Source organism: Siniperca chuatsi, linkage group LG14 (assembly GCF_020085105.1).
Source record: "Siniperca chuatsi isolate FFG_IHB_CAS linkage group LG14, ASM2008510v1, whole genome shotgun sequence".
NCBI lineage: Eukaryota > Metazoa > Chordata > Actinopteri > Centrarchiformes > Sinipercidae > Siniperca > Siniperca chuatsi.
Window position 1 is genome coordinate 8,186,741 of NC_058055.1, and position 15,816 is coordinate 8,202,556.

The 15,816-nt window shown below is 39.1% G+C and overlaps 1 protein-coding gene across 1 annotated transcript; it reads left to right on the forward strand.

Annotated features, from left to right (window-relative positions):
• Positions 1-697: 697 nt before the first annotated feature.
• Positions 698-11,832, forward strand: vamp2 (vesicle-associated membrane protein 2). The gene is made up of 5 exons (XM_044222232.1): positions 698-1,112; positions 5,564-5,663; positions 5,871-6,029; positions 6,416-6,467; positions 6,738-11,832. Coding segments are annotated over exons 1-5 (330 nt in total). The 5' UTR covers positions 698-1,110; the 3' UTR covers positions 6,755-11,832.
• The last annotated feature ends 3,984 nt before the right edge of the window (positions 11,833-15,816 follow it).

Below are 15,816 nucleotides of genomic sequence, written 5' to 3' on the forward strand. Positions count from 1 at the left end.
TACAGAAATTCAAAAATTCTAGCCATTGTCCATAAAGATAACAGATTCAAGACTACTATCAACAAGGGCACTTAAGGAAATTTAATTCACACTAACAAATTAAGAAACAAACATTAATTAGCATTTGCATGTATTACCTTGTTGGCTTACACTGCTGTTTTACAGAGAAGGCTAAAAAGATGTTATGGGTCATCATACACTTATCATAATTTTAATCCATCCTTTCATTATTTTGTAATAATTCGTAGTTTTTGTTTTACTTTGCTTGTAACCCCCCCCTCTCAGGGAGCAGAAAGGGGCTCTGGGGCACCAAGGGCCAAGCTTGAGAACATGTGCCTTAAAACACATTAATTATGTCAGACTTTTTACAACTATACTGAATGTAATGCAGATTAGTGCTAGCCAATAACCTTGCTCCTTAAACAAAAGGCTGGTAGATTGCTTTCAGGTGGGTTTACGCTCCACTACATCCCTATCCACATATATAATGAATGATAACCAGGCAACCTACTGCGAAGCTCGCCACACCCCCTTTCGAGGAACGCCATTTTGTTGACATACAGACTTGCAATCAAAATAAGCCTCTTTACGGGAGCTTTAAACCCAAGCATGACCATGACATGTAATGCCTGTAAAGGAAATATGCGTAGAGTCCCAATAACATCTACAGATAAAAACAGCGCTGTCCTGGGCGTTAAAACGGTGTGTCTGAAGTCTCCGGCCACCCATTTCAACATGAAACTCGTCGCGATTGACGTCACCGAGCCATCTTTGTCCACCTAATCCAGGCGGCTGTTTATTACACCTTCATTACTGCACGGACTCTGACAGCGCCAGGCTCTGGCAATAGCCTGCTGGTGCCGCATCACCGTAGAAATAGGAAGAGGAAAACGGGTTTTGTAGTGAGGGGACACATCTCAGTGGCAGATCCAAGCCAGTTTTCCTCTTGGGCTATATAGGCAGGGAAACGCCACAATAACCAACCAAAGGGTGCCAGAGGGTTGAGAGGAGCGCAGAAGGCAATCCACATCCATCTGCCAGCCATTTAGCACGCGCTAACATTTCCAGTCCGGGTTTCAGCACAGCTGTCTAGCTAATACTACCAAGAAAATGTAAGTACAACATCGTTTTAAAGCTCTTTATTAAAAATCCCGATTTATTAATCAATTCCAATGTCGTCCTCACGACTGATGTTGGCAGGCTATTTGGGATTTATGATGTTTGAATGGTCTCTTGTGTATCTTTGCCATCAAATACTGAGGTTATTTCACTGGTGTCACGTTAGTCAGTATGTCATTGCTATATATTGCTGTTGAATTTAATTTTACAGCTCTCTTTCTCCGATAATATGACCCAAATGTAAATGTAGAGGCTAACGCGTCGGCCTAACCTTGGGGCAGACGGAGGCATCGGGTTATTAAACGCATAATTAGCCTTATTTTTGGCGTTTACATAGTAAACGAGCTCCGTGTTTATCGCGTCTCTTTTATTTAGTCGTCTAGTGCTTTTCACTGGAGACAGCACGCACGCATATTTTCCAGTTTGGACTGGTTTGATTTGAAAAGGACACCGTCTGTGCGATTACCCACAGGCTAATTAAAACCTCATTCAGAAAACAACATGTACAATAAAGCGTTTTTGTCCTCACTGAACATATCCAGGCCTTCATTTTTGTGTCGCTAAACCACAGGTGACGATTAGGCTAATTCTCGAAACAGCAAGGACATAATGTTGAACATTTAAAGCTTCGACATTATTCAACGAATACCCTACAGACCTTCTCATAGACGATGATATTATTAGCTCTGAAGTAGGCTTAGGCCTAGTTTAGGTGATATTTGCAACCTACAGCGGGGGGTGGGGATAGCCTAGCCTCCTACTGTATGTCGTCGATTGTCGTGCGAGGGCGGACAGCTATATATCTCACCACATTTCAGGCTGTTTGCGTCCTCGGAGGCAAATTAACCCTGTAAAATGTCTTTCTCCCACTGCCTTATTTGTCCCTTTCTCTTTTCGACTGCACATGAAGCAAATATATAAAGGGTAGGCTAAGGAAAGATAGCCGTGACAACCTCGTCTGTCAGTTTTTGCATAGCAGGCAGTTAAAACGTTGAAATAGTCTGGTGCCAACACACGACATGCCATGGGACTGTGGCAACACGTTTGTTAACATTCCCTCCTGCGGGATATATGTTACATTTGTCATCAAAATGTCGTTATAATTGTTCATCCAAGTGCTTAAAATCATAAGGAACCTCCCCGCCCTCGATGTGGTAGGCTTTCACTCTATTTACAGGCCCGTCGTGCTCGTCGTGAAACGTGATGTTTTACAGGACACTATGTAGGCCTGGTGTGTCTGTGTATATGGCCAGAAATGAAAGAAGTGATGGTTGTGGGTTATGTTCCAGTTCAGTAACATCAAACAGAATGGGACCGTGAGGATGGGATCAGACAGTTTCTGGTCTGGACTGCTGTGGCGCTGTCCAGTGCTGAAATGTCGCTCTCCAGTGCTCAACGTCAGACAGCCTGCTTTTTCATGACAGTGACCAAACAGAAATCCATTAATTGTATTATTATTTCTTTTAATAATTAGTTTAAATCAAATGCAAAATGATGTGATGGCAGTTTATCTATCTATCTATCTATCTATCTATCTATCTATCTATCTATCTATCTATCTATCTATCTATCTATCTATCTATCTATCTATCTATCTACTTTTAGGGTACAAAAGGTGTAAGAGAAATGTTTAAATGATTCCTCTTTTCCTCAGGGACCCCTGAAAACCTTGCACAGACCCCTCAGTGTTGTAGGAGCCCTCTTTGGAAACCACAGGGCGAGACTATTTTTATAAGCTCTGTCTTGAAAGAGGGTTGAATATATTTGGCTTTCATAGAAAATCTAACATTAGCAGTGGACTGTAGAGAGAGGAATGTGAAACCTTACCAACCTAATATGTTAAGTTAGCTGCCTTCTTCAGATCAGCGTTTTTTTTTTTTTTGCATTTTTGACTGAAAAGTGAATTCCTGTTATTTCTGTTCTGTTGTTTACCCTTATTACGCTCTGGAAATAGGGTGAAACGGAAGTATGTGCTTTCTGCATCTAGTTATCTCCGCACACAAATTCATCAGCATGTAGAGACAGTTTTTGTCAAAAGGTTGAATTTTATGGGCACTTTTGAGATTTTGAGACAAGTGAAATAGGTTCACCACGTTACATTCACCACCAATCCCTGTTGACTGCATCAGTCAAATCAAGAAATGTATCAGTAAACAGGATATTACTATCCCATGTGCCATAATCAGTGGAACATGCCGAGACCCAATTCAGTTCATCATTTTCAATGAAAAGTGAAGATTATGCACCAAAGTGGCACAGATCAGAAACAGTTACCCCTCCTGGGTGTGGAGCTTGCAGCTTGTCCGTCCATCAAACACAGTAAGCGGCATTCACACGGTGTGGAAGCTGGTGAGAAATCTTGTCACTGCACTAGCAACTCCTCCTGGTTGGTTGAGGTGCCAGTTCAGAGGTGATGATAGCGTGAACCTCTGCACACATTACACCTTTGTGGTGATACTCGTTGCTGGCAAGTGAAAAGAAGCATACAGTAATTACATAGATGTTATATAGTTTAATATTAAGCAGTGAATTTCGACAATTCTTTATCAAATTTGCTGATTTATAAACAAACTGTAATTATAGAATGATAATCACTCTAGTTTAAAGAAATAAAACAATATATGTTTTCTACATATGTATCTTTGTTTAAGACACATAATAATAATTGACCATTATAGATATCACAGGTAGCCAGGTATGTTGCCAGTTTCTATTAGGGCTGGTTGGCAGCTGATAGGGACCACCAGCACCATCAGTCATCAGCCAATTATTGAAAAGGATTTGTTGTTGTTCGAGGATTAGTAATGTGTGAGCGTGTAAAGGTGACCTTTATACAGAGTTTCGTCTCACACTAGTAGTGTAGCTTAGTTACAACTAAGGTATATTCATCAGAAGATACTACAGCCTTAGTAGTATCTTCAGTTTCACTTTCTAATTCTAGAAATAATTTCACTTTCTAATTTTACTGGTTTATCTGTATTGATAGATAGCAATAAAGCATGGTAAATTAAGCATGCTGAGCTACTCCACACTACATGATCAGCTGTAACATGATGCTGTTCGCAATGTTTTTGATGAGTCTTGGATCACTAATGATTTGCCTGTATGAGATATACAGTTGGTCTGTAGTTTTTGCTGTGTACCCTAAAGCTTCCACTCAGCACAGGTTTCTGTTCGTCTTTCATTGTTCATCATTCATGTAAGAGTTACACAATCAACAACAAGGGCTAGATGGAACAGGATAAGCATTCAACTTGCGAAAAGAAAAAATAAAGGAAACAGAAGTGATTTAGTTTCTGTTGATCTACATCGGGTCTTCCTAAATATTGAATAAACATTCATAAATGACTCTATATCTTTGATATCTCTGGTGTACTTGCAGTACAAGTACACGTTAACATGAAGACGAGACATTTTTCATGTAGCTTTCACTTTTCAGTGGTAAATGACACTCTCACTTAAACTGCCTGTCTCTCACTGAGGTCATTATTGGTGGATAGTGCATCCAAAAGAATAGGTCTATGTAGGTCACGATACAACATGACATGACAGATCAACTTGACTTTTGCAAAGCCTGCAGTAGTGATTCTTTTTGTGATAGAAGATAATTATCTGGACTCATCATTAAACGTATGGAATTGTTCATTTTTGGCGCACAGTAAATCTTACAAATCCCACAAATTTGATCTGATTCTAACTTGAATCTTTTCCATCCTTTTTAAACACAGCAAGTACCAGTAGTGTCTCTGTCACATTGCCATTATCTTATAGCTCCCAGCACTGTTCAATCCACAGCAAAACTCCACACTGAGCAAATGAGCAAATATACTGAGTGAGTTAAAAACAACAAATGGTCCCCCAAATAATATATTCATGAGCACCCCAAATTAAATGTCTTTTTGCTTTACCTCCTTCCTAAAGAACATATGATCACATATATAACATATCAAAGAGCAGGAGTGGGGCAAGGTACGCATCTTCAATGACCTTAGGGTATTAGTGTATATATTTGATCTGTATTCAAACGTTTGAGTAGTTTGTGTGTTAAAGCCATTTTTCCTGTTGTCACTAATGAACTTTTAACTGAGACAGGCAGAATCAGACACAATTAGAACATTACACATTTAAAATATGGTAAAAATATAAAAATGTATCAACTTCAATAGCTCATAGCATTCTTATTCTCTTACTTCTTGAATTATTTGTTTTTCAAGCCAAACTACTGTCTTTTTATTTAATTGTTTTGCAAATGGAGAACATTAGTCATCCTTAAAATAAAAATCCTATGGTTTATTTAATATGTATTTTGTATTAGATAGAAAGCTTCTGTCATGAAGTTTGTTTGTTTTCTTGTTAGTGTTGTGTTTTCACAGCTTTCTAAACTCTTTCTTGGCGTGTATGCTTTATATAACCACTGAATATTTGTATTTGTTTTTGTCATTAGGTCTGCCCCAGCCGGAGCCCCTGCAGCAGAGGGAGGGAATCAACCTCCCAACCTCACCAGCAACCGTCGTCTGCAGCAGACACAGGCACAGGTTGATGAGGTGAGTACACACCTCACTGCAAACCCAGTCATGTTGTCAGGCTCAGATGTAGACAGCATCGTTCATTGGTCACTTACTGGTAACTCCTCTCTGCTAGCTCACATACTATATGCATTTTTAAAAAACAAATCACTGTTAGACCCTCACACACAGTCATTCTGTCTTGATAGCTGATGACACTACACTGCTTTGCGTGTCTTTCCCCAGGTGGTGGATATCATGCGTGTAAACGTGGATAAGGTTCTGGAGCGTGATCAGAAGCTGTCAGAACTGGACGATAGGGCTGACGCCCTGCAGGCTGGAGCCTCTCAGTTTGAGACCAGCGCTGCAAAACTGAAGAATAAATACTGGTGGAAGAATGCCAAGGTGATGCAGACGTGCTTACTCAAATAGCAAATACGTGTGTATAAAGGCTGCCTTAAACTGTCCCGCTTACAGACAAATGAAAAAAACAAAAAAGGAGCACCTTGAGGAATGTGGGACATCAATACCACTGTGTCATTGGTTGTTTTGGGGTAGAAATTCCACATATATTATCCACATCACATTACACAATGGCATGTTGCCATCATGGCATTCATGCTGTGCAGCAATGTTAAAAAAATATTGAAGATAAAGACATTTTGTCTGGGCTACATGAACTTCAAAGAGTAAGATGTGTATAACATGTAGTATGGTAAAATTGACTGTTTTTAAAATTTTTTATTTTACTGCTTTTCTAATGACATTTTCTGAAAATCCACTGACTACAGATGATGATTATCCTGGGAGTCATATGCGTGATTGTCCTCATCGTCATTATTGGTAAGAATCCTCTTTACTTTTTTTTATTTTATTAATCAATTGTAAAACTGAAAAAAAATGTCTTTCACATATTCTTCACATATATACTGTATAATATAAGGCATAAGGCATGTATAAGACAATTTAAATACACAATTATATTTATTTTAACAAATCTAAGAAAGTTGTTGGCAAATATTGGTTTGATAACTGTTTTTATGCTGATGCCTTACTTTAAACATTATGAATTAGACTTTGTCACCTTTCTTTTTCCTTTCTTTCTTTCTACAGTGTACTTCAGCACCTAAGAAGAGTTGCTCCTACCCCAGTCTAATTCCAACTTCCTTGCTACAGAAAAAAACCCTCAAATTGATTACAAAATTAACCATGAGAAAATAATTTATTATATATATCTCCCCGATTAGCCTCGATATAACACCCCTAAACCCCTCAGGGCCCCATGGCTCCCCCACTTCCACCACCTCGCCTCTGGACCCCTGTCAATATTTGTCCTGTGAGTGTGTGGCCCTGTCTCCTTTCTGGGTACTCTTGGCTTTTCTAACCTGCCATACTGAGAACCAAACACTTGTGACGATGCAACAGAAAAGGAAACAACGATTGGCGATAATTGTTACATAACTGATATATATATAGTTCTTTGTAGAGTTTTATTCTGATATATACTGTTTTGTAGGTGTGTGTGCGTGTGTGTGTGCATTTTGTATTTTTTAATTTTTGTATTAATTTTACGTATGCTTCAGCGTTAAATACTGCCTATTAATCAAAGTGTGTATCATGCATGTGATCATCATCTGTCTGTCCCCTGCTTACTCTCTCTTTTTGGTGTTTTTTTGCACAATGGAGTTAGACTCCATTTAACTAAGGAAATACCAATTGATTTTTCGAGTCCATCTGTGTTACTCGTGTCCACTTAAGACCAAGTCCAAAATAAGTCAGAGAACTAAAACTTGTACTAAAAAAAATATCATCAAGTTACAAAAATTTGAGCTATCACATAGACAAAACTGCCCTTGAAAATTTTCCAGGTTGCTCTTACTTCAGCTCCAGATTTCTATAACTTGATGCCATCAAGTTTTAGCTTCTTTGCTGGCTTTCTGAGAGAGTTAATGCTCACTGGTATTGATCAAACATACAAATAATGCATGAATTGTTAAACTAATCATCATTCCCAGTCCTTTCCGTCTGATCCACCCATTATCTGAATGTCATTTCTCTTTCTCCATTTCTGTCCTCTAATAATTTTCATCTGTAGTGTCTTTAACGCCCCAGCCCTCTTCTGTCTCTCAGCATGCTTGAACACCTCAGTTTCTTCTGATAATTTTAATACTGCCATAGTACAGTTGGACCAATGTCTGTAGATGTTTCTATTTTATTTAAATATTACGTAGTGTCTTATTTCGAAAACATTCCTTCATTGCAGTCTAGTGCAAATGGTCTTACCGTAGCACATGTAAGTGTAAGTATCTTTAAAAAAAAAAAAAATACACACGATGAAACTTGTGTCGAAAACATTGGTCAAACCATAGGAGAAAATAGTTATAGTTAATAGCTGTAAGGGTACATTTTGGATAGACATGATTAGACTTTCAATCTGTCCAAATGATTTTCTTTTGTAATACTTGTGATGTTATCTTAACATTACACTTACAGTATACTGTGGAGATGTCATTAATGTCAAACTGTGGCTATGGGCTTGCAAAAAAAATTCTAATGCTAGGGGATAAAATGGGGCCGTTACATAATTTGATTAATTTCCATAAAACAAAGGTTAATTCTCACTGGCCCATTACCTACGTGGACACTGAAAAGCCTTGGTCTCCAGTCACTTCTATTAGTTACTGTAGAATATTTCCAGTCAAACACGCCCTCACACGTTTAGTTTGTGTAGGGGGAGTGGCTGACTGCAGAAAAGGAATCTGTTTAAAATGCACAAACAACCTTGTTTTTGATGGCGCTGTCTGGCTGGTCAATAGCCTGGCCAAAGGAGATCCTCGTGCAGCAAAACCTCTCCACATGAAGAGCACATAAAAAAAAAATAAAAATCCAGGAACAGGGACAGAGGCTAATGAGGAAAATGTCAAATTCACAGTTGAGTTTTAGTTTCAGCAACTTTGGGGGTAGGCTCAGAAATTTACAGTCAAAGTTTAGTGACAAGAAACGTGAGAAGCAGTTATTCAAAAACTAGAAGCACTCCTTTGAAGAGTGTTTTGCTAGCGCAGTGGTCTGTCTCAGTGTTTCTCCCTATAGTTAAGGCCTTTTTTCTTTTTTAAATATAATAGATTATATTTTTTATTATAGTATATTTTTGTGTGAAACAGACAGGTAAAGAGGAAGTGTGCAATCAGTACTATTTGCTGCCAACAGCAGTGAGCTCCTCTTTACCTCTGTCTGGTGTGTTTTTTGTAATTCAGCTCTGTGCGTTATACACTGCCAAGCAACAAGGGAGAGGCTTCTATTGTTATTTCTGTCATTGGTGCCCTCGCTGGTTTGGTCTTAAACAATTCTTTTACATTTTTTGGCATCTACTCCTGTGCATACTACCTTTTTGGCTACTTTATGAGCAGGAGAGCAGGGCAAAATGATGCACTTATTTTTTAATGCTTTGTCAAACTAAGGCCTTGTACACATGAACATGAGATGACATAAACCAAAAATCCCTCAAAACTGCAAATTGCATTTTGGGGGATTTGAAACCATTTTACCTTCAACTATAGAAGGTCTTTATTTACAGAGTTTTACTTGTGGTCGTGGTAAATCTAAGCTCTGAAATTGTTGGAGATCAGTTATTCAATCAAATCTCTGTCTCATGAATCTGAAGAAATGTGCAGGCCTGCATTAATAAATGCTTAACAGGAAGCGACTCGGCTCGTGCATTACTGCCACTAATGCCATTCTTAAATCCTAAAATGTATTAATTTAGCTTTAGCTATAGAGACCATGAAACCACCGACAATATTTCAAAACAAGTGTGTGTAAAGCCTTAGTAGCCTTGTCTCTTTTCAACATGACTTTTTATCTTCCCCACCAGCTGAGACCAACCTGCCCCCCTTTGCTCAACTCAGATTCAGAATCCTACAGTGTGTGTGTGTGTGTGTGTGTGTGTGTGTGTGTGTGTGTGTGTGTGTGTGTGTGTGTGTGTGTGTGTGTGTGTGTGTGTGTGTGTGTATTAGAATAGCTCTGTCTTGGGAATATCCCCAGTTTATCCCGACAGATTAGGCCGCTTAAATCTCAGAGTGAGGGCACGTTGTTTCCTTGACCACTGAAGTACACAAGCAGAGAGGTTACAGATCTGCCGGCCAGTTCTATTTTGACGGACCCCGACCTTAACAAACCCACTCCTCCCCGCTTCCCCTAAAAGTTTTCCTCCAAACAGAGCAAAAGTAAACTGCAGAAGATTACCAAAGACGAGATTTCCATGCTTACGCTGCCAATTGCCATCAAAAACAAGCAGAGAGAAACAGGTTATCCAAACTATCCCAATCTGTGGTAAATAGCTTATACCCTTACCCTATTTATCTACAATTACAGGACCTTTTAACTATTACACACTATTTACATGGTGTGTCAGTTTGGCTTGTGAGTGTGCCATTCTAACATATGCAAGTTAAACCAAAACACAAGGACCGCGTGCTTCAGATCTCAAATACAGTCTCCCCCACCATGTGTATCCAGGTCTGAAGATCTTCTCTAATCTGTAACAAGTTTTTAGACACATGATCCTATAACTAATAATAGCACAACTCTTCTTTTTTCTGTCTCCATAGTGCTGCCATGTTCTAAAATGAAAACATGTATAAACTAACTATAGCTATTAGACATAAAGCAAGAAAAACGTTATAAAAAATCTGCATTGTTTGGTGTTTATGGGGGTGTTTTGGGGGTAGGGGGTCCTATATCCTCAGGTTTAAGGTATTAGCAATTTACCTAAATATATATGAGGACAAAAACTATATTAGCAAATTGTAAAATTGGGTTTTTTGGCAATAGAAAATCATTATAGGCTTACAAATGTGGTCCTTTTAGCCATCCTACAGGAGTTAACCACACAGTGGACTGAAGAGAAATAACACTACTGATTGGGGTAGGACTTCTGTGTTATCCATAAATCCAACAGTTGTGAGTGCTCAACCAATTTGGTCACAATGGTGAAAATGAAGTGAGTGCTCTCTTTTTCTGTTGCTTTATTGTCTGTATGAAAAGAAGTGCACATATATTTTAACACCGTGGCCCTTTTTCTGTTGTGATTTGTTGATTTTGGTGGAATGGGAATGATTCAGTGGAGAATATTGTCTTATGTCAACCTCAAGAATTGTTCAGTGATCTCAACTTAACGCTGTGTTCAGATCATTTGGGGGATGATCCAAAATGCAAGTTGCCAGCATGGAAAAACCCTCTTCCAGGTTTGAGTTATAACTTGTGAACTTGTAATTCAAACTTGGAGGGAAACAAGCAGAATGAAAGAGGCCAACAGAAGATCCAATCCTTCAACAAAGCGTCATGTAATATGTAGAGTGGGGAATGGTCCACAACGTTTACAGTTTACAGTCACCCTCAAATGGGATGAATGCAGCGATAGGAGGGAACCTGAGTCTCTGAATGTTCACTGGATGGCTATAAACATACAATATTCGACTTAATATATGTTAACATGTTTTATTTTTTAAACAAATATTGTGTTTTTCTTTTGCATTAATTTAGTAATAACTCCAGATGTCACTGAATTGTTTGTGTGTACGCACTAATGGGTAAAGGTAAACAAAATGGGAAGTTAATGGGAGAAAAAAGTATTTTTACCTTCAATTGTCCAGAATGCTTAGAATGATTCTACAGTTTACATCAGATTGCCGTTTGTATCTACAAGATATATTTTTTGTTTAAATCTGTTTATTTTTGAGGAAAGATTTTGAGTTCTCTTTGGGACTGGGGTTTCTGGGATGAAGGCCCATATTGCCCCTGGTCATCTGGCCTTACAGGAGGGACAGGACTGGAGGATCATGGGCAATGTGCTCAGCTTTATTTGATCTTTTTCTTTTCCTTTGCTTTTATTTATTGATAGATTTATTGTGCTGTCATTTGGTATGGGATTAGAAACTAAGCAAAGTAGACTCAGCATAAAGGAAAGGAGACTGAATGAAAAACTAAAGTACATAAATAATTGTAGTGTAAATCTATCAATGTCTTATTATATTGATGAACATCATGAAATATATGTATATTGGAAAAACAGTACCTATGACAACTTGTACTTTTGTGTGTGCTTCATGTGTTTTGTGGGTGTGCAACAATGGGCAGATGCAATTTTGACTGCAATTCTGGGACCTTATCTGACCTGTATGAATAAGCATAAATTTATTATCAATACAAAGATAAATCTCTTTCTTTAATTTATCCTAATTACATGTAAGCGTGTTTCAAAAATACATGGAGCCCTGGAGCCATAAAAGTGCACATTTCTGCATTGTCCAGAGTCATTTCAGTCATGTTTCCACAGTAGCTGACCTCCACACAAACATTATTCAACCTCTATTGTGGCTAGTGCAGTACATTAAGGTTAAAAATACTCGAGGGGTCGTTGTATCCTAACATTTCATCCTCCAACAGTCATGCAAAATGATGCAGCAGTGCCCTGGTTCATTCAGTTGATAGTCTATCACTAGTAATGGTAGTCGTAGAGTCGTGCAATTGCAGTGGAAAAAAAATGTAGGTAGGTAAATAAAGGTTTTGTAAAAGGAGCCACCAGAAAAAGTCACTTCCGGCGACTTTTATTTTGAAGTACACAAGGTGGCTCCAAAACCTGATATTTCCTGCTCTTTTTCGCTTTATCTGTATTTCATAATGAATAATCTTCATACACTCCCTATAAATTACCAGCCATAGCTTACCGGGCTCTCGAAAATGCTAGTAAACACGGAAAAGAATTTAGTGCATTATTAGCGCTTTTTCGTGTTTGGTCAAGGACGGTTGACACATTGCAGCGCTAGCATTTTATTTCTCTCATTTTCTTTCTTCAGTTGCTTGGTCAGCCCAAAACACTCTTCCCCTGCGCCCACGACTTACTAACGTTACACTAGCTTCAAATCAAACCACCTGTCGGTCCACAGCACACCGGACTACCGGCTAATAACGTTACCAAATGATATTAACCGAAGCCTAATAAGCTATCATCACTACGAAACTGATAGTGTCTTGTCTGGTTATATCACATTGCTGTTAGTGGAAATATAGCACTGTTTATGAAGGGAAAATAGGTTTGTCCACAGAAAATAATGAAACTACACAGGAACTGAATACGGTGAATTGAACCCCCTCTCTCCCTCTCACACAGCAGCTCTGCCGCCCAATTTGTAGTTTCACGTTTTCACCACCAGGTGTCACCATGACAACAGTGAGCTCCAGCATGAACATATTCATGTTGTGGACCCACTGACACAAACATGTCTGTCAGTGTTCAGAGGAAAAGGTGTCAAGTAATTCATCACAAATATCTATCACATGACGTCTACGTTACATAACGTCATTGCATATAAACACTGCGTTCTTAATTTGTGGGTCAATTATTGTGTTTAAAAAGATGTTTCTCCATATAGCTACAAAGTATGATGAATAAGAACCCATCAGTTTTAGCACTATTGGTTTGCGCTAAAGATGAAAACTGCACAGTGTGGCAATTCAAGCCTGAATACTTACTTTTTTTTGAACATACCCACTGATTATGATGGCAGTTTAGTTTCTATTAGATCTGTTATACATTGCTACACAGACTATACAGAGTATACAGTAAATGGAGTGGGAAAAGTCTCTTTATGTATTTATAAGTAGCAAAAGTACATCACTGCAAAAACAATACCTTTTCTTAGACCACACATGTTTGGCCAATTAGTCATCCATATAGTTAACAAAGTTATGCATGACTATGAGGATGTCTGAAATGTCCGCTTTTTGAAAATACACAGTATATTTGTGTCTATTGCTTGAGGAAAAGAGATTGCTGTTTCCACTGTGGAAGGAATTTACTTCCCTAGCAATGATATTATCATTACAATCCTTGGACTTACTGGCAAATGGTGATGTGTCTCTTGAGCAGTTGCCATGAGAAGTGAGGGAAGGCTCACAGCATTAAGTGTGGTACTGTATGCTTAATTTTAGCTATTGTTAGATGAACACATGCATCCGCAGTGTGGTCCTTCTTCCAAGATTTCGCTTCAATGCCACATCCTCATCCTGTTAATGCCAAATGAGGTGAGCTTTTTAGCACATTGTCCATACACTGAGCACACAATGTCACATTTTCTCATGGAGTGCACAATGAAGTGTATCCAGGAAAAAGCTATTATGCCTTCTTGACGTGCCTCTTTAAATCCGAGAGAAGCAGATGAGCTCTTTGAGACAACTCAGATGTTGTGAGAAACTGATGACAAAGCTGTTATTTCATATTTACAGTTTGGAGTCTTCTAATTCCTGGCTCCATCTGTAATGCTCTTGTAGGATTTCTCTGATTAAAAGCAGGACACCATCATTTCTAGTCAAATCTTTATCTCTGTGCTTGTGTTTCTATTTATTGCAGAGGTCACATGAAATTTGGCCAACTGTACAGCACTGCATAATTGCATCTTTTTTTAAACTGTGGAGAGTGTATTTGAGAGGAACCACAATTACAGAGAGCAGATGAGTCTACGATCGTTATGAAACATCAATTTTGGTCCATCACCTTCTCAGATGGATTCACACAACTGCATGCATTTGTTTTCATCCTGTTTTCATCCAGCGCAGTGTCACATTGAATGGTGTTTTTATAAACGTAAGAGATGATCTTGGACATAATAGGGGAGTAATTTGTAGAGGGAATGTGTGGAGTAATAATACAGTCATCTGTTGGCTTCAGGGAGGCATGAACATGACCTAACCCCAGGGGGCATTCAGAAACAACTTCTCACTTTGTTAGGCTGTCTCTCTGTCAGATCGTTTTAAGTTTGTTTTCCATTTTTCTGATTTCTGCAGCCCCTCCTCTCCTTACCCATCTGTCTACCCCCTCACAACAGTCATCTACTCCCCCACTGCTTCCCTTTGACTCTCCAAAAGGAATGCACGTCCAGCTCGAAGGATTCATCAGGAGTTATTGCAGAAACCTACACCCTTGGCTTGGATTCTTGCTAAGTGTGTAAAGGTCACTGTTACTCCCACACATAATGGCAGGGGCTGAACACTCAGACGCTGTCCGCTCCCCAGCAGACTCTGCACGTCGCTGCATTCCTGCTGCTGCTGCCTCTTATCAGGACTTTGGGTTAACACAAACACAGCACAGCAGGACCAGGGAATGCTCTTTTCTCCAGCTCACTACTGTGAGCACGAAAACTGTCAAAGTTCTCACATCTTTACCTGTGCCACCAAAACTATTTCAAGCAGACTGTAAAACCTGAAAAAAAAGATTAGAAATTCAATCTGAGTGTAAAAAAATCAGCTAAAGTCATATGCCACATGTAACTGCAGACGCAGTCTCTCTGCAGAAACTCTGCTTTGTGTTTTTATGAGCTATCCATCCTGCTTGCTCGAGACTTTGATCAAGGTGTTGCAGCTCTGCAGTCAGTAAAAGTGGCTGATTTTATAGCATTATTGAAACAACATCCCCTCCACAGGCCTCAGTAGTGTAGGCCAGAGGGTTGGCTCATCTGTGAACCTTAACAGAGACAGAATGCTCCCCCATCTAGAGTGTTGTTCTTGACTGGGTGGGTTACATTGTTTACATTGCCAAAGCAAGTGTGAAATAAAAACAGCAACAACAAAAAACACCCTCTGGTTCAGATGTTATGGAGCCAAAGGAGGCCCTGGTGCTTGGGGAAATACGGTAAGAGGAAAGAGATCATTAGTTTCATGATACTTCATTGTCTGGGTCCTATTGGAGCTCCTTTTGGATCCTGTATGTATTTTGTTTAAACTAGATGGCTAAAGTTAATAATCTTTTTAAGAAAAGATTCTGTTTAGTAAATTAAATGTTTGTGGAATGTAAAGATTTATGGCCCTACTAGTCGAGTGCTACAGCCCATAGAGCCTCAGGCTCTGGCCCCACCTGTGCACCCTGCATAATGATCAGTCAGACACTGAGGACGGATGTTAATGGAGTTAATGGCCATCCAAACCCAATTTCAGGTTTCTTTTACCTTAAGTTTCAACCATTTGAAGAACCAGAAACATCTGCTGTAAAAAGATACATTCCTTTCTGCATGTCCACAAAGCCTCAGCCACAACTTCTGACACTTATCCCTTCTGCCCCTTTTTTCCTAGATGCATTTCCTAGTACATTGAAACGACGGTTATTATAGAGAAACATCTGGCTTTAATTAAAGCCTTCTCC

What these genes read in the sequence shown, in the direction of transcription:
- vamp2 (XM_044222232.1), top strand. An exon ending in CACAGGCACAGGTTGATGAG is followed by an intron (nt 5,664 to 5,870) that starts GTGAGTACACAC and finishes GTCTTTCCCCAG; the next exon opens with GTGGTGGATATCATGCGTGT. An exon ending in ACTGGTGGAAGAATGCCAAG is followed by an intron (nt 6,030 to 6,415) that starts GTGATGCAGACG and finishes CACTGACTACAG; the next exon opens with ATGATGATTATCCTGGGAGT.